Consider the following 26542-nt stretch of genomic DNA (forward strand, 5'->3'; position numbering starts at 1 on the left):
TGGTCACCTAACCAGTCATCCTACCAAATCCACTCTCCATTCATTCACTAGAGTTCTCTGACTAAAACAAACTGTCAAAATCCAGAAACTATCAAAAATCAAACCAGATTAATAAAAAAAAAACAGATTAGTAAGAATTTATTGAGCACAGAAGCACAGTTCATGAACTGGGAGTCTTCAAACCAACAGTGGAATGAAGCTCAGAGGCATGTCATAATAGGACAACTTAACATAGTGAAGATGCAGAGGCTGTTTATTCTTTACAAACATTGGTTATAGCACTGGAGTTTCTCCAAATGACAGGGGACCGGGTAAAAGTGGTTATCTTATGCCATTTTTGGAAGACAATTTAGGTTTTATTTGTGATTTTCAGAGGCATTTACAAAAAATGACCCAAGTTTCACTTGCATTGCAGGATAAGCTAAATTAGGTTTCCTTATGTGGTTTAACTGGTTTTATCTGCTCAGGGAATTTTCAAATCTGGTCTCCATTTTGTATTTTATTTTAACAACAACAACAAAAATACATCTAATCGTACCACTACCTTGCTACAAACCTTTGCTACCTCTCTGTTGTCAACAGTATTGATTCAGACCTCCTCAGGATGGCCTACAAGTTTTTCCATCTCTTTCAACTTCTCCCAACTCATCTCTAATCTTCACCTCTCTATAATTCAACAACACAGAGCTTCTTAACTCCTCCAAGTACTCCAGGCTCTCCTTTGTACTTCTGATTTTACTCCTGTGAAATGCTACCCAGAAAGCCACCCATTCTTTAAACACCAACTTATTCATCATCTCTCATGTGTTTCATAACTCTTCAACTCAAAGTGAGTAGCTCCCCTTTTGATCCCATAGAAATAATTCATTCTTCTATGGCAACATTTATCACATTATGTTATGCACACATTCACCTCACTTCTCTGTGTGCTACTTAAGTTCTAACACATAGCTAAAATGTATTTTTTATCATTTTAACATAAATTCCACGTTCAATGTACACATTTTGATGTACATTTAATATGTATCAATGCATATTCATGTACATTCTATTTTCAATTTATTATAATCAAATTAACATTTTAATACAACTTAGAATGATTATAAATATGCATTTGTTTTATTTTTGTTGCTCCTGAGTGACATATCTATGGAGATGTTTATTGTTAAATCAAAACGCTCCAAACTTTTCAGCTATTTTAGGTGTCTATTTTAGGATTTGTGTTATTGATAGTCTATTTGACTATCAACTCTTGCTGCTAAATGGTGCATCCTTCTGCAGAAGATTCCAACCAAATCCATTCACTTTTCTTACATCCAATTTACTAATTGGTAAGCTAGAACACCAGCAAACTAACCTTATAGTTCTGTATACAGTTAAAGTGGATGATGACCTGAGGGCTTTCTTATGAAGGGAAGTGTTTGCACTTTATACATAGACTATTTTTTCTCTCTATCGATCTAAACACAAATTAATGTGACTTTCTTTGTTCACTTTGAGGTGTCTAGTTGACAATAAAATAAGTAATATGGTACTAAAATATGTTCATTCACATATCAAAATAAAAGCACCAATTAACTTCCATCAGGTACTTCCATCAGGTACTATACTTTCTTGGGAGTAAAATGGTGAAAAGCCCTTGAAAAGTTTGGTGGGGTAACAAACACAGAGATAAGCAATTATAAAATAATGTGACTATACCCTAACCAGGTAGTATGAGAGCCATAAAATCAAATCAAGAATCAGTTCTTCTCTTTGAGGCTACAGGAAGAAGTAGTGGATGCTTTATTAGAAATACCTGGGAAATTTTTTATATTACACATTCTAGTGCTCATTCCAACAACATTTGTGGGAAGGAACGCCCCTATCATACAAATACTTAAAAAAAAAAAAAAAAACTCCCTAGGTAATTCTGAGTCTTTTTACCTCTACCCCCACTGGGAACCACTGCAAGAAAATCTCTCTCTGACCTCCCCTAAGTTTGCTGAAGGGCAGGAGTTGAGAAAACCTTCAGACAGAAAACAAACTTTGAGTTAAACTTTTATGGGTAAGAAGTCCATTAACATTCTAGAAGAAGGAAATAGTATCTATGGACACAGAGGAACCAGAAACTTAGTAATTGGGGAGTCTTATACTGTGATGTGTGAGGACAAAGTAGAACAAGCAGTTGGAAAGCTAGGCAGGGACTACATATCCTTTATGAAAAACTGGAAGTCCCACACTTGTATGATGAGGCAACTGTGCTGTCTGCAGCCAAGTCAAGCAGGGATAATTTCACATTCGCTACTCTCAGTGATACCAGTGAGGGAAAATGAGGCCATTGTTGTGCACTATAGTTGAAACTCTGTGTCAGGGAAGATTGTTAGGGGCAAAGGTGAGCACAATGTTGTTGATAAATTATAGAGGAGTTTTAAAACAGTGAGCCACATTCCTGGAGCTACTGATATCTCAGAGATCTTTTAAATGTCCAGGTACAAAGACATAATATCCACATTATGTGGGAAAGGTAAAGCAATTGTTTTTTTAATTGACCAAATAAAATTTCACAATTATTCACTGACTACATGCTATTTCTTGGGAATCTTAACATTGGTAACAGCTAATATTTTTAATATTAATATATTTTAGACACTACACTAAGCATTTTAGCTGGTCAATTATGCCATGGTAATCCTCACAATAACTTTATCAGCTAAGTAGTAGTATTTATTCCTGATATAAAGATAAGGTAACTGAGGTTATCCGTAAGTTAAATAACTTCCTTAGAGTACAGAATTGCTAGGCAGCAGAACCAGAATTCACACCTAGGTCTGGCTAAATCTAGACTACAAGCTCTTTATCATTGAGTTGTATTAACATGGTGGGATAAATAATTATGGACCTCATTCTTCTTCAAGAAACAGAATACTGCCTAACATGAAAACAACCAGGTTGAGGAATAACATTCCAGTCTAGATTCCCTTTATAAGCACTGTGCGGCCTCCAGGGTGTAAAACTCCTACAGTAGCACTCTTCATGGGTATTAAGAACATTGGCACCTTTGTAATATAGAAATGGCAGTGTATCATTTTTAGGTCAGTGCTCAAGTTATGATAGCAAAAATGTCTTAGTTGTAGAAGATCACAAAGAATAAAGTTACCAGTAACTATAATCTCCAGACCTGGAGAACCAGAGGTTTGAATTTTTTTTTTCTGCCTCCTTGCTGTGTGACAGTGTTTTTAACCTCTATGGGTCTCCAATGGTTCATTATTAAAACAGGTTTAGCAATACAAACAAATCACAAAAGTCTGTTGTAAAGTATTAGTAACACAACTGCTAGTAGTAGGGGCTTGTAAATGAAAGTACTGCTTTCAAAGCATTGTCACACCATTGTCCCATGACTGCACGAAGGGCAAACCAAAAAGTCACGACTGTTCATGTAAGCAAAGAGCCAAGTGCTTGAATTTTAAAGAATGGCATTGTCCTCTAGCATCATCAAAATGTAATATACTTCCTTGGTTCCTCTCGGGCACAGCACATAGTAAAACCAAATAAATATTTTAAATCACACACATATATAAGACTTAAAATTAGCGAAGCCATATTCCAGTACTGTGCTTTGCTTATTATTTATAAAAAAATTACTTCAAATATTTGACTAAATAAATGATCATTACATGTCATTACATGTTGCATTTCAATGATTACCTAACTTGCAAAATTTTTATGTAGAATATATAAAAACATTAATATGGATAGATGAATGTTTATTTGCATAATTTACATTAAATACTATTAAATGCTCTTTAATTTCCCACTTTCTTTTATAGCTATTTTTAAAATTAACACTAACCAGATTTCAAAATGCAGATTGCATTCCTAATATACTATAACATTTAACAAAGTACTTATGATTTTATGAAGTCAAGCATTTAGATTAAGGCACTAATCACTGTAAGCTAAGAGGTGGCGTTACATATTTTTAAAATTTTATTATCTATTGATTCAACATGTAAATTACTGTAATTGAACAATGATATTGAAAGTATTTAGTAAAATAAATAATATATAGTCAAAGAAGTTTTATTCAATTTAAGTCCAGCACAAAAATACATTTTAATGAAAATCAGTGATTCTACTGACTGAGACAAGAGTACTGAGCTTCTACTTCCAAACAGCAATTACATTTTTAAAGTAGAAATAATTGTATCTTATTTATATTTACCAAACATAAATAGTGTTTCCTTAAATATACTTGGCTGGTAAAACAGTTTTCTGAGAATTAGACACAATTTATTTCATCTGGCTATATTTTAAATATACAAATGAATGGTTGTTAGTGCTCTACATATTGATAGATTCCTTCTGTTGATGAAATACAATGGCTGTTTTCTCTTTCCCGTGCATTTAGAAATGCAAGCAGCTTTGTTACACATAATGACAAATCATTGGACTAGTTTTCTCTCTGAGAAAGATTCTAACCAAATACATAAACATTGAACCAACTAAAAGTATTGTGTAAATTCTTAGAGACTTTAATAAAAACCCTTCATTTTCTTTTTAAAAGCAAATCTAGTAAAGTAAATGTCTGAGTTTCATGTTTTGACCTAGTAGTCCCTGAACTTGCCAACTCTGAGTCAATGTGAGCATTACCAGCCCTGGACTGATGGCACCACAGCCAGTGTCTTCCAGGATTTGTCCAGGCTGTGATTTTATGGGGCTGTTAGATACACTGGGATAAAGTCTAATGATTTTAGAGTAGAAAGTTGTTATATGGCACAAAACATTCCTGAATGACCTGCCACTGATCTGAAAGAATTAATGAGCCTTTACCTTCTATACTAATATCCTCCCACATGTAGAATAATGTTACATACTTGGAGAACTTACCAGAATAGAAAATAATATTAAAAAACATTATAAAAGAAGAACCAAAGACCTAGAAGTCTGCAGTATAAAGTGAATTCCACTTTGGGCTTGTGCTAATAAATAGACTGCTTTTGCAGATATAAAGACTGAAAAGGCATAGCCTTAGTGGAGAGTAAGGGTGACTTTGAAAGTAAACTCGCAGGATCAAAAATATCATTCTGTGCTCCCATGACAGAGTCTTTCTAAATCTAACTAGTCTTTCTAACTTCCTCTTAAGGATTGGCCAAGGTTGTTTCAACCAGAGACATTGCTGAGAAATCAGCCTGGTCGAGAAGGCTCCATTGTGCTTAGAACTGGAATAGAAAAGACAGAATAAACAAGAAACCACACAGAAAGTTCATGGTGCAAACACCTGAGGAAAGCCAAAGTGAATTCCACATATGGAGGGGACAGAGATAATTATCAACTTTGGGGCCTGAGACAAGAAATTAAAGCCAAGGAGTAAAGATAAAGCAAAAACCATATTGGATAAGACTGAGTGGAATGGGATAGAGGCCACTGACATGGGACAGAAATGTGGGAATCCTGAGAATTTGTTTTTATGGGTCAGCCTCTGTGTGTAGTGGTACTGAGGTGGCTTACAATTCCTGAGAGGGAAAAGTGTCATCTATTCAGCCATTAGATTTTCACATTTAGGGAGGCATATTGGCACTGATGTTGAGGATGACCCCAAATGTCTGTGTTAGAAGAGGCACAGGCACTGAGTTGGGTGAGGGTTAGAGGACCCCAGCCCCACAAAACCCTTCAAACCATACTGTCCCTCCACCAGTTCTGGCTGGGGAAGTCCTGAACACCCTGCAAATAAAATGCAAAATATGCATTCCTGAAGAAAACATCATGTTTCCAAAATCATGCATTAAAAACAAGAAGGGTCAGGCTTCCCTGGTGACGCAGTGGTTGAGAGTCCACCTGCCGATGCAGGGGACACGGGTTCGTGCCCCGGTCCAGGAAGATCCTACATGCTGCGGAGCGGCTGAGCCCGTGAGCCACGGCCGCTGAGCCTGCGCGTCCGGAGCCTGTGCTCCGCAACAGGAGAGGTCACAGCAGTGAGAGGCCCACATACGGCGCAAAAAAAAAAAAACAAGGGTTACAGGATAATGGGTTATATCAGACCACTCAAACCTATAGAATTTGATTAGAGAACTTACAAAACAATAACTGTACTAGCATACTAACACAGTTAAAAATATATCTTAGTTTCTAATAAATAAGGAAAGACTTCAGTAAACACAGGATTTTAACTTTCAAGAAAATTTGAAGGCAACTTGATGGAAAGGGAGTTAAGGACCTATTGAGGCTGCTGAGCTATAAAGAGCAAAACGCACAATCTGGGAACACCACAGCAAGAGGGACAAAGTGAATGTCCACATCAAGTCAGGAAACATGACATTAGGAAAAAATATCATCCTGTAAAGAACCACGTAACTTCAGCTTGCTGTGTTCAGCTGTGCTACTATACTTTGCTTCTGTTACTTTTGGTGCAAAATGTTAATAATTTGGAAAAAACATGTATGAACCAATCTAAGTTCACATCATATTGACATCATTCCTGAATTAACAAATTGTGTATCAGCTAATCCAATATATTTGAGTTTGCTAGGAGAGTAAGGAGAAGGGGGAGAGAGTTGAATTTTAACCTAAAGTTCAAAGCAATAAAACAGAAGAGAAAAGGCAGTGGTGGCCTCTAAGCTGTTTTCCCACTGAATTTGTCTACTTCTCAATCAGGAAGATGCTTAGAGATCTAAAGCCAAATTTTAAGACTCTGAAATTCTCTCTAGATCAGCTTCTTGGGAAACCCTAGCATAGTGACTTCTAAAGGTGATTCAAAAATACAATGTATCTTAAATCATCCTGTGGACTGAGGAGAAAATTTTAACTCGATTCATCACTGAGATATACATTATAATAGGTGCAAAATTACCATGTTCTGTCCAACTGGACTTGACTTTAACAAACATCAGTTGTTAGAGTGGAAAATGTTTTCTTTATGTCAGTTATAATCATAATTCTTAAAGGAAAGGATAATATATTTAAATTGCAATAAATTTCATTAATCCTACAAAAGAAAAAATGTATCATTTGTTATGAATAAGCCTTTTTACTCTTCTCTGATCTAGGCTGATCAGACCAACCTGGCATGTTTCAGAGAATTTCATTCTGTTCTGAGCATAATATTGACCAACAGTTGATACAACACAAGGCAGAACTAGAACAGTGAATGGAATATGAGAGGCAACAAGGACTTACTCATGATAGGAAATGTCCAATATCAAAGCATCTAGTAGCATAAGATTGATTCTACCAACACTGAAAGTATCCAGGTTGAAAAATCTAGGTATCAGGGATGTTGCATCATGCATTTCAATACTGAGCGAAATCTGGACTAGATGACCTTTAAGCCATATTCTTTGATGTTCTAAATCTTTACTCCTAACCATTTGGGAATAGTATATAGTATACTGTGACGTTGCTTCCCCATCCTCTTTGGTTATATGAATGTTTCTGAAATTTTGACTGGATATCAAAACCAGGAGTTTTTGAAAAGTGCAAATACACGTTCCATTCCAAGCCCCTGAGCAGCATTTCTGATCAAGTGGGAAATCTGTATTTTCAATGGCAACAGATGACTATGCTGAATCAGACATCTTTTCAAAGCATTGGGCTTCTAAGGTCAAAACAATGGACTCGGTCTGTGACCACCTAGAGGGGTGGGATAGGGAGGGTGGGAGGGATATGCAAGAGGGAGGAGATATGGGGATATATGTATATGTATAGCTGATTCACTTATAAAGCAGAAACTAACACACCATTGTAAAGCAATTATACTCCAATAAAGATGTTAAAAAAAATGGACTCGATCCCTTTATTGACTTATTAAATTTTCAAAGTTGTGTTTTAGTGACTAAAGACTGGGCACTTTTAACTCAACAACCAATTTTATTACGGGAAGGTTTATGTGTGAAAGGACAGCTAAGCAATCCTACTACTACTAATAATAATTGTAGTAATTGCTTAGAGGACTGTGCCCAGCACTTCACATGCATTGTCTAATTTTATTAGTACAAGCTTTTTTTTTTTTTTTTTGCGGTACGCGGGCCTCTCACTGTTGTGGCCTCTCCCGTTGCGGAGTACAGGCTCTGGACGTGCAGGCTCAGCAGCCATGGCTCACGGGCCTAGCCACTCCGCGGCATGTGGGATCTTCCCGGACCGGGGCACAAACCCATGTCCCCTGCATCGGCAGGTGGACTCTTAACCACTGCGCCACCAGGGAAGCCCTAGTACAAGCTTAAGTCAACCTCTAAATACTGCTTTTGTTATTTTACTGGAGGATGTAGGGCCAAGACACTTTGATTGCTGAAATCATAGACTATCAGAAACTTAGCTATTTGAAATTAGATCAGTAAAAATGGAACAGTCCACTCTTTTTTTATATATAAATTTATTTTATTTTATTTTTGGCTGCATTGGGTCTTTGTTGCTGCACGCAGGCTTTCTCTAATTGCAGAGAATGGGGGCTACTCTTCGTTGCGGTGCACGGACTTCTCACTGTGGTGGCTTCTCTTGTTGTGGAGCACGGGCTCTAGGCATGCGGGCTTCAGTAGTTGTGGCTCGCAGGCTCACTAGTTGTGGCTTGGGGGCTCTAGAGCACAGGCTCAGTAGTTGTGGCACATGGGCTTAGTTGCTCCGCGGCATGTGGGATCTTCCCGGACCAGGGCTCGAACCTGTGTCCCCTGCATTGGCAGGCAGATTCTTAACTACTGCACCACCAGGGAAGTCCCTCAAGTCCTATTTTTAACCCTATGTCTTCTTTTGCTTGGTGAGATGCTCCATGGTTCCTCTGGTGTGCCACCTGTCTTGATGTGACAAGTTAATAAGCCTAACTCTGTTGGACTACAGATATGTCCTTGATGTTCTTTATCAGATGGGCTCATCAGTAGATATTAAAATCCTTAATTTAAAGATCAGTAAAATAAGGTTCAGAAAAGAACTTAGTCAGGATCATAAAGTAAGTGACAGAACTGGGATTCCAGCCCAGGTCATTATGATTTCAAAACCCATTCTCTTAACACTATGCACACAGAGTCAGAGAATGTTAGAGCTGAAAAGGAAACTAAGGTATGCCAGACTGCTAAATTTAAATGAAAAACTAGGATTAGAATCTAGGTGTCCCTACCTCCCAAGCCCCATCACATGGGTAGTTTTGTTTTCATTCAGCTGCCAATCAGCAACTTCTCAGGCTTTTCCTTTAGCTTGCACCTTTTGTGGATCCAGTATGTTCCCGGGGTTTGGGGGATACCCTGAGCCTTCACTGAGACTCTAACACTGGTAACTTCAGGCAGTACCCAGAACTCCAGATACTTCCTGATTATTCCCTCCCTGATGGATGAGAATATAACCAAATCAAACGAACACATTTCAATTTTCATAGCTGCAGAAACACAATGCATCAACCTTTCTACATAAATAGACTACTTCCCTAAAATGAGTGAATTAAGTGAAAACATCATCCTCTTCTGTTTCCACTCATCCCAATATCAGAGTACATGGGTGACCAACCATGCTAAGTCTGTAGTCAACCCTGAGTCCGTGCTACCCAAGTCCTGCCATTGTAAAGCTGCGTAAGGCAGCAACAGCCTTCAAAACTCAAATATTTACAAATCATGACCACTTTTTAAATGAAACCCCTCAGATCCCACTAAAATATCCCTCACTGCCTAACAGTGGCATCCATCTTAAACCACTGATTTTTATATATGGCAACTATCCAATGTTATTCAATGCAAATATAATGGAAGGTAATCAAAATCATGCAAATGACACATGGTTTCATGCAGTGACGGAAGTGTTGAGATAACTGCCCTGATAAAATACAAGGGGATTATTAAACAGTGCCTGGCAGATTTATATCCTTTAACAATTGAAGAAAGAAATTATGGAATGGGCTCTTTAAAAGATAATGATTTGAATATCAAAGGCCCTGAAAAAATTAGGTAACTCCTTGGAGAGTTTTGCAAAAACAAATCTCTTTATGATTGTGCTGTGAAAACAGATGACAATATTTTTTAAAACTAACCTCACACACACACACACACAAAGCGTCATCTATTCTTAATTCATGCTAATATATCCTCACAATTGTAAGATAATTTATTTTGTGTTCATCTTTCTTTTCCAAGATAAAATTTTAACTATAACTTTACTTTCAAGAAATTTTAGGGCCCATTTAAACTGTATTCAATTTAAACGTCTGCTTTCTGCTAACAACCATCTCTGGATGGTGGGAACTCCTGAACCCCTTTTTTCAGTGAGAAATATGTGTGTTTGGGAATCCTCACTCTCCCTTCTCTTGCAGAGCTTGACCCTTTTTCTTTCCTTGGTTGTACCTTCTTCATCACACAGGATGTGTGTCCACACACATCAGCCCTTCACTTAGTTGGCTTCCATGGCCCCTTCTCCTCCAAGTGTGGTCTGTAGACCAGCCACTCTGACCACCTGGGAGCTTGCTCAAACTGCAGAATCTCAGGCCCTGCCCTCAACTTCTGAAGAAAAATTTACATTTTAACAAGACCCCGCAGTGATTCACATGCACCTTAATGTTTAGCACTGTTCTCGATGATTCCCCAGCACTTTTTCTGCAATACTGTGTTTCGTGAAATCTAGAGTTTATTCTTGTTGGCCTCCACACCTAATAATTCACAAAATTCTACGTAAATTGCCTAGCCCATGTGTTATCCTTCCTCTGTACATCTCAGTTCTTACCAGAGCATCCCAACAGCCCCCTAACTGCTCTCCCAGCTGTCAATCTCCTCCTTACCCCTCTCCCCAGTATTTATTGCATCTTTTCTGAGTAATCTTCCCCCAAATAACAAACAAGTTAGCTATCACTCTCCTTCCTGCAACTCTTGAAAGACTAGTTTTAGTAAGATCTAATCCCTGGGAGAGCCGCAAGCACCAGCTGGTGGTCCCTGCTACCTCTCCAATCCTATCTCCTCCCTCCCCCCACCCCACCAGGCGCTTTTCACTGGCCCTAGTCCAAGCTACTTAGAGCTCCGTAAAGAACATGTGATCTCTGACACCTTGGTGGTACATTTTCACATGCTGTTCCTGGGGTAGAATGGCCTTTCCTTCCTGATCTACTTAGGAAATTCTACTGAATCCACCTAAACCCACAGTCTCCTGAAGCTTTTTCTATCCCACCCAAACTGAATTCATTACTAACCTGTTTATGTCCTACTACATTTTGTACAAATTACATAGCACATTATATTGAAATTATTTTATATGTGTTTTTCTCTCTTGTTTCTGAGATCCTAAATGAGTGAATTTTATTAATCTTTGATCTCTAGCATTTAGTGTTTAGCATATAAAGGATGATCAATAAATCCCTATTGAATGCATAAGTAATTCACCATGAAACAAACGTTGCTCCTCAAATAATTCTAAATGCAATTTTTATAGAAAAATACTAACTTATACATGTAGTTTGATATTAATAAGTATATTATTGAAAGGAAAACTAAGAAAGGACACATTTTTTTATCATGGGCATGTTTCTGAATCACTCTTAGAAGAAAAATGAGGTGCACATGAATGATGCATTACGATTACTGAACAGTAGTTATGAGCAGTCTCCAGTTTTAAGCTCAATAACCTCTTGAAAACCTTACAACCACAGTAAGAGGTAAAACACAGCCTAAGCATGCATGCTTGAATGTTTAGAAAAGGGAACTTTCGTTTATTTTGTTTTGTTTTAAATAGTGTTGAATGAGTAGAAAGGTAAAACATAAAACTTCCAAATTTGAAGTGTAAAATACTAGAATTATTTGTGCTTAAATTGTAGCCATACAGCCTAGGCTGTTAAAAATTGGGAACACATCAGAATCACCTGGGGAGCCCTTGCAACCATACTAGTATCCTACTTCAGTGCCGGACACTTAGGTGAAAGTGAAAGAGAAAAAGAAAGGAAGGAGAATAAAGGGAGGGAGAGGGAGAGAGAAGGAAAGGAGGGTGGAAGAAAGGGTAGAAGACAAAAAGGAAAGAAGGTAGAGAGAGAAGGGAGAAGGAAAAGTAGGGAGGGAGGGAGGGAGGGGAAGGGAAGGAGAGAGAGAGAGAACACACTGCAAAGACAATCTACTTTCAATAATGGCAAATATTCCAGCACTCCTCATGCTATACCCTATCTGCATACATTTTACCAGACACTTGACAAGAAGTATCTATACTAGAATTAAATTTTCAGCCATATGCTTTATGACTCATATTATATGTAAATATTAGAATTCAAACTACCCCCTGTTGACATGTGCATGTAATTTTAAGTACAATTTTCTTGATAATGCAAGGTCCTTCAAGAGCTTTGATATTTCTATTTACCTCTTTTCCTTCTCAAGGAAAATGCTGTTTTCACAATAACGTTCATTTTTTCTATTCTCTTTTTTCACTCAATAGCCCTATATTATTATGATTTAAGTAAATATGATTTTATTTTATTAATTGGAAGAGAGGTAAAAATGTACTAGGACAAATGATGCATATTGACAAAGGAAGGGCTGAAGAATATAATTCTCTACTCTTTGAAGCATTGCATAAAATTCCTTATGACTTAAATTTTATTTTATTTTTGGGTCCATAGTAAACTACACTTCCATTTCCCTGAGTTAAAAATTAAGAGAATTAAGAGCTAAACTTTTAAAACCAACTCAAGCACTACCTTTTTCCTGACCATTTCACCAGAAGATACCAATCTCCTTTTCTTTTAATCCTCCACTATATCTCTATAAGATTGGAACTATTCAGTTCATATGTACATATTTGTTTATAGTCTGTTACATTCTCAGATTGATAAATTACCCAAAATATGAGGCTGTACCACATTAATCTTGCATTTTTCAGTATTGTACTATTCCTGACCCAAAGAATATACTTAATAAATGTTTAACAGATCAATGCCTTTAAAAGTCAATGAGAGAATAATGACATACTTCTGCTTATGTTTTTCTAACAGAAAATAATACATAATTAAGCTGGGAAATGAGAGAACAAAAAATATTAGGAAGCAGAAAAAAATCATCTATTTAACTTCAATAACAAGAGATAACCTTTGTCAACAGTTTTCTTTTACTTATCCATGTCAAGTTCATATATATGTCATTGGGCCCCTTTCAGATGAGTATTCACAAAGCGAGCTGTTTGTAAGTCAAGTTACTTCTGTCCTCCTAAAACTGTTTTTATAAGGTCAGTAGTTCTTAAATGTGTTGAAACAAAAAAGGACAAGCAAATGAGGTAATGAGCTTGTACAGCTTCATCTATGTGATGGTTATTTTAATGACCTGGCCTTAACTGTTTTTCCAACCCCCTTTTATACAACTACATAACTCTCATGACTCTTTCAATGACGAAGCTTGCCTGACTTGTTTCAAGTCCAGATCTTTAGACATTTATGTTTAACTATGTTTGTCTGCTAGAGCTTTCTTTCAAATCACAAAACAACTTTGACTACACATACTGATGAGGGGACAATGCTGACAAGTAAGTAGCTAATGCTGCTACGTACAAATTAACTCTGCAGAGCTCCTGCTGTTTATGTGAATTTGTTAAAAAGCAAGATACAAATGTAATCTTCTTTTATACTTTGATGTTTGGGGTTATTTACTACTACCAGAATTTTGGTTCCTGCTAAACATACATTTCAACTTTCAAGAGGGAGATAAGTTTTATGAAACAACTTACAACAACCTTTCAGAAAACTGCACATTTCAAGATCCAATTTTATTCTTTCACGCTACCACTAAATAGTCTTCTTTCTGATCACCAGGCAATTTTCCAACCTCTTTGAGATTTCTCTTTCTAAACAATTTCTTCCAGAAAAGCTTTTGGCAATAATTTAACACTTGTCTGCCCTGGTGAGTTGGGTGAATTAGAAAAACCTGAAAATAGATTCCAATGAAAATGAAGCAGGGACTGAACACTTACCTGAGTCAGTGACTCCCTGACCTGGCTCTGTCACATTCAAAGATAAACTCAATAAGTAAGACACATTACTTTTAATTTTTGTGCTCAGCTTTAAGTATTCATTTACTGAGAGCATGTAATGACTAAACTGCAATGCTTCCCCCAAATAATTCCAATTATTTAAAACAGATTAAACTTGAAATAAATAGTTGCTATAATACTGTTATTGCATGTGTTTTGTGTGTGTGTGTGTGCATAATACTTAAAAACATACTTAGAATGTGACAGTTGAGGTTCAAATACTGAACTTGCCCTTAATTAGCTGTGTGACCTAGGCTAGCTTACTTAACTTCTCAGTGCCTCAGTTCCTCATCTATAAGCTGGTTATAGTAACAATACCAACCTCATAGGGTTTGTGTGAGAATTAAATGAATTCATACAAATAAAGCTCTAAGAACAGTGCCAGGCAGACAGGCTTAAATAAGTGGCTCCTCAAGGCTGGCCTGTGGGATGGGTATGCTTTAGACCCTTTCTAGGATACTGCTGTCAGCCAATCCCTATGAACCAAGCATACTGGAATCAAGAATATTTTACCCTTTTAAAACTCTTAAAGCTAAACCTTTACATTGGTAATTTATACAAAATTTGATGATCTTCACTTCCTTATTGCTAACAATTTCTATCTCTATTCTATCTTCTATAAATATGGGGAAAAGATACATAAACTTCTTTTGCACTAGAGTAATGATGACAAATATTGATTGAGAACTCCTTGTTTGCCAAATCTTGTCATAAGGGCTTTATATGTAGATGTTTATTTCATCCTCACAAATTCCTAAGGAATCAGGTTCTCTTGTTATCCCCGATTCACACATAGGGAAACCGAGGCTCTGGGAGGTCACACAGCCAGCTGTCTAATAGTGTCAGAGCAGAAAGCGAGGAGGGGCTTATGTAACTGCAAAGATCGAAGCTGAGCTCTGAAGTATGGCACTATATCATGGAAGGGACTATATAGGAAATTCAATTTAATCTCTTCATTTCCCAGCTGAACGACCCAGAGCAAGGCAATGACTAAGAGATGCAAAATTTAAGTCTTTTGCCTTACAGTCTGAGGGTCTCTCTGTCACACCACTTTGCATCCTCCTTTCCTCTAGCCTAATCCTGGATTTATATTTTTTCACTTCTTCAAGTTTGAGTAGAAAGTCAGAGTTAAAAAAAAAAAAAAAAAAAAAAAAACCATGTTTGCCCTGAATATATTCCTCCCGCACACATCCATTTTTTTCTCCTTTGAAGTAGCAACAAAAGCTGCCAACAGAGGATCCCCCGGGTTTATAGAGCATCAGTCGGCTTCTCAGATGAAGGCAAAGATGAGAAGACAGAAATCCCTCCTTTAGAGAACTTTGCTAATGTTTTTCACTCAATACATTCTTTCTTTAGTGAACACTTTTAAGACAACCCTGAAACCTCAAGGCAAGAATGGCAAAGCACTGAATTCTAGAGCTACAGGTGGTCCCTAATTGATTGCCAGGAGCCAAATGAAAGGAAGTTGAGTGAATGGACACTCAGATCTCCATCTTCTCCAATTCATTTTATTTAAACTCATCCTTTCCATAGCCTACAGTCCCTTCCATCCTCCCCTATGTTATTGGAGGCAAACTTCATTAGCCAAAGGCAAGAGGAGAAGAGTGCTTTCATATATTTATTCAGGGTTCCAGTGATTTGAGGCTTATCAAGAGAAGTCAAAATAAGAGAGACAGTACTTCTTGGCTTAGACCAAAAGTGCCTGCATTCTAAATATCAAATTTGGAAGGAAAAAGCATTCTTAACTTTTAAGTTTACACTGTCTTTTTACTCAGGTATACATTCATCATGTACACATAACAACACACATGCAAAATGCAACAATATTACACTGGCTCATTTTGCAACAAAGGAGGGAGGCTCTATTTTAATTTTTGCATTTAAAATGGTCTCCATTTTACAATGAGGGAAGTTCAGGAACAAAACAATAATATATTAATTTATGCATTAATTTAATACTTACTGATAACCTGCTATGTACTAGGTATTCTCCTAGGCATATAGAATACCCCAGTGAACAAAACAGGCAATGTTCCTGCTTTCATGGAACTTTATTTCTAGTGGATAAAACAAATAACAAGATGAATAATTAAAATATATAGGATCCCAACCTGTGATAAGTTCTAAGGAGAAAAAATGTAAACCAGCAAAAGACAACATGAAATGATCAGATGAAAAGTGTAGAAATTTGAGATAGTGTGGTCAGCAAAGATCTTATGAGAAAGTGATCTTTGAGTTAAAACAAAAAGGAAGTGTGAAGACATTTGAGAGACTGGAAGCCCTGAGGTGGAAAATTATCTTGCATCTCTGAAGAATCAGAGTGACTCCAGTGAAGGGAAGGGTTATAAGAAATGAGATCAGAGAAATAAGAGGAAGCCAGATCATGCAGAACCTTATGGTTCATGCTAAATATTCTCACTTTTACCAGGAGTGAAATGGGAATCTATTAAAGAGTTTTAAGAAGAGGAATAACATAATCTGACTTACAATTTAACAGAATCACTCTGTTGGGGGTTAAAAAAAGGACTGACGTGGTACAAGGTCAATTAGCAGTGGCTCTTGCAATAAACCAGATGAGAGATGATGATGACTTTGGAGCAGCATGGTGGCACTGAGAGTGGTGTAAAATGGTTGAATGCTGGGTATATTTTGAAAGTAGAGATGAAAAGACCTGATGATGAAACTGATAAGAGATGCGAAAAAAAAGAAAAAGTTAAGGTTGAAATCTAACTTTTCAACCATGGAATTGAAATGAAGAAGACTATAGGAATGGTTGCATGTATATAATTTTTTGGTTTATTTCTTTTGTTTTGTTTTGTTTGCTGGAGATGGGAAAGGCATATCAGAAGCTCATTTTTTTTTACATGTTCAATTTAAGATGTCTATTAACCATCCAAGTGGAGATGTCAAGTAGATAATTGGATATACAGGACTGAATTGATAGGAGAGGTCTGCGAGGAAGAAATGAATTTGGGAGTCATTAGCATATAGATGAGGAAGAATCGACAAAAGAGACTGAGAAAGATAAGTCAGAATGTAAAAGGAAAACTAGGTGGATGTGGTATCCTTGAACACAAGTGAAGAAATTATTTCAGGAAGGATAAAGTAAAAGTCTGATGAATGCTGTTCATAGGTCAGGAAAGTTGAGGACTGAGAATTGACTGCTGGATTTAGCAACATGGTATCATTGGTAACCTTGATAAAAGTCGTATCAGTGGAGTAGAGAAATGTGAACAAAACCTTGATTAGGGAAAGAGAAATTGAAGATGGTGAGTATAGACAACTCTCAGGAAGGTATGCTGCAAAGGGACAGTGAGTGATAGGGGAAATAAATGGAGAGAAAATAGGATCAGGAAACTGCTGTCTACCTGTTTGTATTTAAAATGAGTGATATAAGTGGGTGTTTATATCCTGCTGTGAATGGCCCATTAAAGTGGGAAGATTTATTGATCTCAGTAAGAGAGGAAAGGATTAAGAGAGCTGTCATTGAGTTGATGAGATGGATGTGATCTAGGGCAGTCTACTCAAAGGTGGTCCAAGAATGGCAGAATGAGAATCAGCTAGGAGACTGTCAGAAGTGCAAATTATTTGGCCCTGTGCTAGAGCTAGTAAGTCAGACTCTCAGGGTGGGACAAAAGAAACTGGGTCTTATCAAGCTCTCCTAGTAATTCCTATGCATGATAGTCTAAAAGGCACTGATCTAGTGCAGAGTGGGGGAATCAACCTTACCTAGGAACACAAACAATTTATGTGTGGAACAGTAGAGTCATGTGGGCACAGGTGAGGTAGGTGGGTAGGTAGAGTAATGGGACCTTATGGAAGTTCTCTTGTAATTGCTTTGACTTCTCAGTGAAGGAAGAAGCAAGAACCTCAGTCCTTTTTCTCTATTTTGAGTTGGACTATTAGTTTCAGAGACCCAGAATGACTTTGTGTCACTCAGCAAAGTTGTATTATTCTCTTCATCCTCTGTGACTGAGTACGAAGTTAGCATAAACTTTAAGCCTCTTCCTCTACTTTATGCCACTCTTCCTATTTTTCCTCCTTGCTAGCAAGGGTCTACTTTGTTTTTTCTGGAGGTCACTTTGGTTCACCTATTCTTTTAGTCAAGCTAGGTTCCCCAGAAAACAACACACACACCTACCATACAGATAGTCCCCAGACTAGCAAGTGTACTGAGTACCAAAGCAATGTTAAACTTTCGTGCTCCAGATCAAAGAAAAATAAAATTCCAATGACAGCACATGCCAATATTACATAAGATTACCTATAAGTCTTTCTTGGTCATTAATTATTTGCTTACTAATTATTTACTATATAGGTTTATCATGAAATCACTCTGGGTAATAAAAAGTCTACCATAAAATATCTAATGAATAAATATATTAATCAATAACTTCCTCTCCCACACTTCTCACATCTATTCAATTACTATCGATTTCACCCCCGTTCTTTACGGTATCCATCCTTTTGAGCTCCACTGACAGTTTCTTTTTCTAGGCCCTCGTCATCTCTTGCCTAAACTATGAGAATATGCTCTTAAGTTAAGTTCCTGTCTCTGATATGCTTTGCTGTTCCTACAATCCCCATCAGCCTATCCTGCATCATGAAAATGCCAATGTAATAATTTCAGACATAAAACTAATGACTTCACAGTCTTGCTTAAAATTCTTGAATTGCATCCAAGATAATACCAAACATCTTTGGCTGACCGTGAAGCCCTGGGAGTTGGTAACTGCTAGTATTTCCAGCCTTGTCTCTTGCTACTTTACTCCATCAACATTCACACCATGCTTGTGGGACTTCTGTAACCACTAGGTTTCTTGCCCTGAACACAGGTTGCTACATCCACATAGAAAAATCAGCTTCCCCATCTGCAAACAAGAACCCAACTTATAAAATGGAAATTATAATCAATTTACTAGATTATGAGAGCAATGCAAACTATTTAACCTTTTACAAATCATAGCTATTTTATTTCCCATAACTAACAATCATTATAATGTAAGCTTTTCTATTTTAATGTGTGCCATTTAAATCTGTTTTTTTTTAAACCACACATTATAGCTTTTACATTGTTCATAAACATCATCAAATCATAAACTTTCACTGTTGTTCTCTTTCAGTTCTTCAGTGCAGGTATTTGCATCTCTGGAAAATTCCAAGAAGCTTTCCATTTATACTGTATTTTTCTTTATTTCTTCATTTCTTTTTAATTTGCAAATAAGAGTACTGGTTTCCCCTGACATTCATGTTATATTCTTCTAAAGAAGCTATTATTTTGTTGATTGATAGCTCATTAATAAGTATAATTACCATCTGCCATGTGGCATCTTAAATTATCCAGTAATTACATTTATATTAGTTTTCAATTTTGGAAGCTAAGCTCTTAAAAGAGACTCTTCTCCTTTATTAAAGTCAGGTAGAGTTCCTGGTAATTTTTCAAACAACTAGATTTGTATGTCCACTTTACTTTTTGTTACTGCCACATTGTAATAATAATGTAAAATTTAACAGTCCTTTCTATGAATGCTGTTATTTAATACTAAGTTTAATATATAAACTATGGTGCTTTTATGTTAAATTTTGCATATGATACGATTTTTGAAAAAGACAAAAATACCTAATATTTGGTTTTCTGGGCACTGTGGTTAAAAAATAAGGGTCAGCTGAAATCATCTGGATGTATTCTTAAAGAAAAAATGTAGCCTGGATTTCAAGGTAATATATGCAAGGAAGATTTGAGGAGTCTCAGTATTCACCCCAGTTTAAAGCTGTTTTGAAGAATAAAGGCACACACACCTTTATAAATATATATGTCTTTCAATTTTATTAAAGATATTCTCTTTATTTCTCCTGCCAAAACTGTTTAAGGAAAATGCATATCTTTCCAGATACAAACAATTCCAGAATTCTCCTAAGGAATCAAAACAGTATTTTTTTCCTTTTCATATGATTCTTTTTCACTTAATTTTCATTCACCCACATTTCCCTTCATGTCTTCTCTCTGTATTTTTATTTTAAACCACATATATTATATAAGACAAGAGCCTCTGATTTATTCCATTTGGGACCTGAGATTTGGATGTGGACAATTTTGCAGTATTTGTAAAAAGAATATAATAAAATTACCCATAAGCCGCAAATTCAATATATACATTTGCCGTCAGAATTCTAATAAACAGATCATTGAATTTCACAGCTGGAAGGGGCCTTGGAGAGCAGGGAGTCCACCCCCCACATATCGCAGGAAAAAAAAAAGTGAAGCCAAGGAGTTTTAATTCACTGGCCAGTCACTCAACTAACTGCAAGAGAACAAGGAGCTAGACCTCAGACTCCCTGGGGAGTCACAGAAGCCAAGTCTTGTGCTTTTTTAATGTCACATGTTCTCTCATGACATAGACTTGCGGTACTGGTCTGTCATTCTTCACAAGGTGAAAATAGAGTTAACTGAGTTTGCTGTGTGCCTGAGAAACTGCTAAGCATCCATTCGTGAAAGCAAAACTGGGAACCTATGAAATTTCTTTATCAGGAGCTTTTCTCCAAGGCTGCCTTTTCTGTCTGTTCACATGTAAGGTGCCTAGGGCAATGTCCTCCACAGGCAGTAGCTATTAATCTCTGACAATTTTTTTTAAGAGGCAACAGTGCTAATTTTAGGTTACTATATAAAAAATAATTTCTTACTCAATTATCTAATCATCTTGGATATTCTCTTCAGACTTTGTTTTCATGTTTTGTCTAAAGCACTTTTTCCATGCTCAGAGAAATCTGTGGATATTAAATTTGGTGTTTGAAATGTGCGCTTTGACAGACCTCAATTTAAGGGTGCTATGTATTTTTATGAAGGATAAAGAGCAGCTGATTATACTGACAGAAATCCCAGAGGCAGTGAACTCTGTTGATGGTAACTGACTATATAGTGGAGCAGGAAAAGCTCTAATTTCCTCCTTCCTTCAACCTCTGCTCTAACAATTACCAGTGAAGCCCTATCAAGAATATTTTGTTTGATGATCCAGCAAAGTATCTGGTAAAGGAGGAAAAGGGAAGAGCAGGGAACTTCCTGTGAGGGTGAGGGAAAGAGGTTCTGTGAGCTTTCCCTGCATGATTAGAGCTTGGGAAGTTGATCTCTTTTCATGCTGTAGATGTGGCGTGCTGCAGTCACGCCTCCCGCTGCCAGCCCAGAACCAGGATCTTAATCAGTCACTATGAAAACTCATTAGCTCCACAGCAATGAGTCTTCCACTGCTGAAGCTTGGCGCTGTGCTTAGCACCATGGCAATGATATCAAACTGGATGTCCCAAACTCTCCCATCCTTGGTAGGACTGAACACCACGAGGCTATCAACGCCAGATACCTTAGTAAGTCACTCCGGTGGGTTTGGCCGTCTTGGGAAGTAAGTGCATTAAACCAGTGGGCTTTATTTTGTAAACTGCAAAGGCTGAGATTTTGCTTCTCTATTTACAGGTCTTCTTCAACAATACAATATTTATGTGGTAACTTTAGTCATGGATGTTCCTTTAGGAACACTTTAAAGTTACATCAAAGAATAAACGAACTGCCTGAGAAATTAGCTGTGAAAGGAAATACTAGATTCATCAAATTCTTAATGAAAAGCTTTAATTTATATTGTTCTGAGGTTTTGAAGAATTCTTTCTTTTAAAATATGTTTTGTTTCTTATTATTTTACTTCTTTTAACATCTGTAAAATCCCCATAATTTTTCCTACAGAATATGCTATAGGGTATATTCTAGCTAATCTAGTTTTACTATAGCAGGTTCTTCTTTGTAATTCAATTCCTGTGACTGAAATGCATTCAGTCAGAGAAACCAACCTCTTTTAAACATAAATGAATAATAAAAAAAAAACCTCAGCAATTTAAAGCATGACCAAAAAATCCTTTAAGAGAGCTAAGAATCACGAACAGAAAACTTACTTGATAAAATCATCTCCCTGTACTGTTTAATTTTTTCGTAAACTCTTCTCCTGTCACAAGTCTAACTCTGTAGTCTTCATTCATCTACGATTAGTGGCTTTTTAACCCTTCCCACATTATAACAAATGTCTTTTCTCATGGTTTATTTGGCAATACTCTAAAATATTTCAAATAAAAATGAAAACTAGTGGTTCTTCAAATAGAAGCTTACAAATTCAAATAGAAGGAATAACCTGGAAAAACAATTTCCCTGCTAGCAAATAATAAGTACAGAAAAATAATAAGTACAGAAACAATTATTCAGAGCCCTTTACCTTTTTATGTTTATCTGTTTTTTACCATTGGACTGCTCCCACAGATCAGAAAAAGTCAGATACTTAAAAAAAAAAAAAGTAACTCTCCATTTTGAAGATATGTTTGCAGTTACTAATAATAATTACTCTATCTATCAACATGTAATTAACTGAGTAGAGCCAGATCAAATTAATTACATAATTTGCCAGATTAACCTGGTGCTCAGGGCAACAGCAGAGCACATGTGAGGCACACTTTGACCTGCTTTTATATTTTTACCTCCCTTGAACCACTTATGGTACTTCAGTGCCTCCATTATTGAGATTCCCCTCCTTCCCTGTATGATGTGTGTGGCAGGAGGGTGTAAAAGACATTTGTAGTTATAAAGAAACCATGACATGGCATCAATAAGCAATCACAAAACAAAGAAATTTACATTATTTAATATTTACTGAGCCAAATTTCCTCAATGTTCAAGTACCTGGTGATTTTTAACAACTTAGTTGTTGAATTAACTCTTTCAAGAAATGAACCTAGCTAAGCAATTCATGAAAAAGCTATGTTTCACACTTGGTACCTTGGTTCTGCTATGTATAATTTCTGTGTCTACAGATATTGGTTTGGTTATTTCCTGTTTCTTGTTGATGGAGGAGAATCAACTTTCCAAAATTATGCATGATTCTTTTAGAACTTCTTGCTCTCTTATGAGTTTAAAGTAAATCCATTTTCTTTAAATTAGTAATTTAAAGAAAATGGATTTCTTCTGATTAGTAATCTGTTGGTTGAAAAATATAAAATATTGGTATGGTCTACAAATGTTCTGACACGACTGAGTCACCTTTTGAGTGACAAAAAATAAATAAAGTTCAGAAAATTTTACACTATGTTATTCACTGGAATGGAGAAATGTTGCAAAAGTGTGTGAGTGTGAGTGAATGAGTGTGAGTGTGTGTGCGTGCATGTTTTACAGAAGTGCCAAATATTACAGAAGTAATTTCCCCACCTTAACTATTCAAGATAATTGCTCATATCTTAGGATTCCCATGGTGAGAAATGAATGAGTCTAGTTCCTACATTAAGATCATTAAATGTTAATGCTGGAAAGGATCTTAGAAACTATCCAGGCCAGTTATTTTTACACTATTTTTTGGCAGCAGTGCCATTTTTTTTTTTTAGAATTAAATCTTATGTAATACATTCAGAATAAATATTTGTTGAATGAATCTTGAGGTGGAAATCCAATATATAAAACAGGTCATGGGTCAAATAATAAATTATTGGGGGGAGGCATTTACTGTGCCTCTATCATCTGTTCCCTCCCCATATAATCAACCCCTTTCCCTGGTCAAAATGCCTCCACAGAAACCTTAGAACTCTCAGGAGCTTAGCTGGAAATATGACTGATCTAATCCAACCTCCTCATTCTGCAAGTGGGAAGACTGACCCCAAATGTTTAAGTGACTAAAGAGATTTCCCCTCTCTGGTTAATGACAGAATCAAGGGTAGAAGCAAGTCACCTGACTGCAGTCCTGACCAGGGAAGTCATCTCACCCACCTTTGCTCTCCTTGCCCCTCCTGGTCCCTAGTGCCACACTAGGTTCTCTCTGTCCATCTCAGCTGGTTTCCTATGTCCCTGGACTCCACTTTCCTTAGATGGAAGGGCTGACAGTTCCCTTCCCAGTAAGTAGAGCTATGGTGTCCAGCCCTTCTCAACTCTCTCACTCTACATTCTCACTGTAGACAGTACGAATGGTATAAGCTTGAAAGTCTGTGCTTGCAAGTCTGTATACACTCCCCAAAAAATGAATGAATGAATAAATAAATAATGTAGGTCTTAAAATTTGTTTTATGAGTGTTTGTGGGATGTGCACATGGCAAAAAGTACAGATTTACACAAATATGAATATGGTCTTTCTTTAAAATGGTAGTTTCAAATAACCTTGAGAAAACAAAAATAAGAAATATAGGGTTTTAATCATTAAAGGCAATTAAATCTGTTTATGGCAGGTACCTCTGAAATAGGCAGTGTACGTTTGATTGTCTCAAAAGCTGAAACAGGTTTTTAAATTTCCAGGATATTTTTGTCAGTAAGTAGTTAAACACTGCTCCTTATTAGGGGAATAAACTCCCTCTGGCTTCTCAGAATCTTGAAACATCCCTTTATCCTCCTCTTTGGCCCTGTTCTCTCTCTCTCTCTCTCTTTCTTTCCTTCCCCTCCTAATCTATAACTGGGCCCATCTGCCTTCGGAGGAGCGGGTGTCTGCAGAGACAAAGCCTGGGCTCTGAGAAAGCTGAGGCTCCTTCTGGCATGTCTCTCTGATGCAGAGTAACTTCCCCCTGAGGCTGAGCTTCTGAGAAATCACTCACACTGTGGATTCCACACCAGGAAGAACCTGGAAAAGAATAATTAAATAAGCAGAGGACATTTAGCAGACACCAGCTGTTCTCAATCAGCCCTGCCGCTGTGGTGGGAAGAGGCCTCCAAGGGACCTGTGGGCTTCGGTGATTTGTTTTGCTACATTTTCAAATGTCTAGCCAGCTTCTCCTCATAAATAACTACTTCAATGACTTAGTCAGTTTTAAGTTTTGGAAAATGAGTAGAATACTCTGATACAAACTCTCAATACTCTCTAAGTTTCTTAACTCACCAATTTTTTTTTTTTTTTTTTAGTCCTGGATGAAGATATCTGACTTCTCTGTTTTGTACCACTGTTTTTCTTCCCCCAATCCTTAGGCAATGTCTATTTTGTGAAAGACCAACTAAACAAATTAAGGAAATGGATGAAAGAACAGAATGGTAAATCTTGAAAGTCACAGAGAATGTGATAATTGCCGTTTTAGAGTAGAACTGTGGTATGGGTAAGAGAGTAGATTTATTCTTAAGTACTTAAAGCAGAAGGAGAGCAAAAGGGGGAACATTACTAAGAGAGTTCAGAGCCAGTCCTTTAGCTTTCCACCGATGGAAGGGGCTGCCTATGAAGCAGGGAAATCCTTATCATGCAGAGTTCAAGCGGAAACACAAGGAGAATACATACGAGAAGTGTCACTGAGTGGAAAGACATAGGACCAGACATGACTTCTAAGTCCCTCCCAACTCTGAGTCATTATGATTTCCAGAATATGAGAAGAAGTGATCAACCAACCTGAATTTGAGGGTGTCTTTGGTTTTGTGTTTAACTGTTTGTCGTTGTTTTTACAGTTGTTTTTCTTAGAGCCTTGAGGTTGCCTTGAGTGAAGAATATACGTTTCTTATTTCAGTTCCAACTAGTCTCATAAGAAATAGGAGGAAAACTGCTATGCAGTGACATCTTTATTAACACATCCTCCAGAACACAGCTTCTTTTAGTGTGGTCTGTCAACATCTCTATCATTCCTGCCCTTCTTCTCTTCACAACTAAAGTCATTAGCATACTAAACCACATTTCATTCTCTGAGACCAAACCTATCCTCAGACAGATAATTTATAAGGACTTTTCACCAGGTATCTCCTCTAAATCATCAGGTATCTCCTACTCTAAATTGAATAGGTTTTAGTAAATGGATTTTTTTCTGCTTTATTTTCCCCTACCTTGTACACCCCTTTCAGTAGCTTGACCCCTTATTCTTCTTTGCCTCAGTCTGTACTTTTATGAAATTCCCAGACATTCAGCATAAACATAAGACCTAGCAATGTTCAACCAGTTGATTCTGTCCTCTTCAAAGAATCAGAATTCTGTCCCTTTGCCTGTCCCTCCACTTGTGTCTCGCCAAGCCTTTACTGCTAATTATTCCTTTGGAGTCTCAACTGTTACTTGTTTCCACATTGTTTGGATAATGCCCTCGCTGGGTGCATCTCCTCTAAAGCGAAGTTTTTTCAACTATTGGTGAATGGACATAGGCCATCTATCTGCAATCTACCTGCAAAGGATGAACATAAAGAGCTCTGATCTGAACACTGGAGAAAATTGGTATAAGTCCCATATATAACATTTACTAAACGGGTGACTTCGGAAAACACTGCTTCAGTTCTTTGCGTTTCAGTTTCCTCGTAAATAAGATAATGTCTATTTCAAAGGGTAGTTTGTTCAAAAGAAGTGAGACTAATACAAGAGAAGGGGTTTTATAAAAAGAAAACCATGCTGAAATGCAAGATATTTTTTTAATTTTTATTTTTAACCTCAGTCTTCAGGATCTTTCTTTCCTGTTCAAAGCCCCTGACGTTCTGAGAGATTTCTCACACAGTAGCTTTGTATTTATAAAGCATAGCTCTGTAATTAAATTGTAAGCAAAAAATCCAAACTTGAAATCCAATTGTTAAAATTATCACTTTAATTCTCCTATTTAGAGCATGCTTAAATATTTCATGAGTTTTGTAATATTAAAAACTGCTAAATAG

At 36.9% G+C, this 26542-nt stretch overlaps 1 protein-coding gene across 4 annotated transcripts in view; it reads left to right on the plus strand.

The window, feature by feature from the left end:
* The window catches only part of OLFM3 (olfactomedin 3), a 194576-nt gene that overhangs the window by 120742 nt on the left and 47292 nt on the right, over positions 1-26542 (plus strand). The window contains exon 1 of one of the 4 annotated variants that reach the window (XM_030868837.2): positions 21143-21297. The exons of the other annotated variants lie outside the window; for them this stretch is intronic. Within the exon in view, the coding sequence (XP_030724697.1) occupies positions 21169-21297 (129 nt within the window). The 5' untranslated portion in view covers positions 21143-21168. Of the gene's footprint in view, positions 1-21142; positions 21298-26542 lie in introns of those variants that run through there. 4 annotated transcript variants of the gene reach the window in all.

The sequence above is a fragment of the Globicephala melas genome, chromosome 1 (genome assembly GCF_963455315.2).
Source record: "Globicephala melas chromosome 1, mGloMel1.2, whole genome shotgun sequence".
NCBI lineage: Eukaryota > Metazoa > Chordata > Mammalia > Artiodactyla > Delphinidae > Globicephala > Globicephala melas.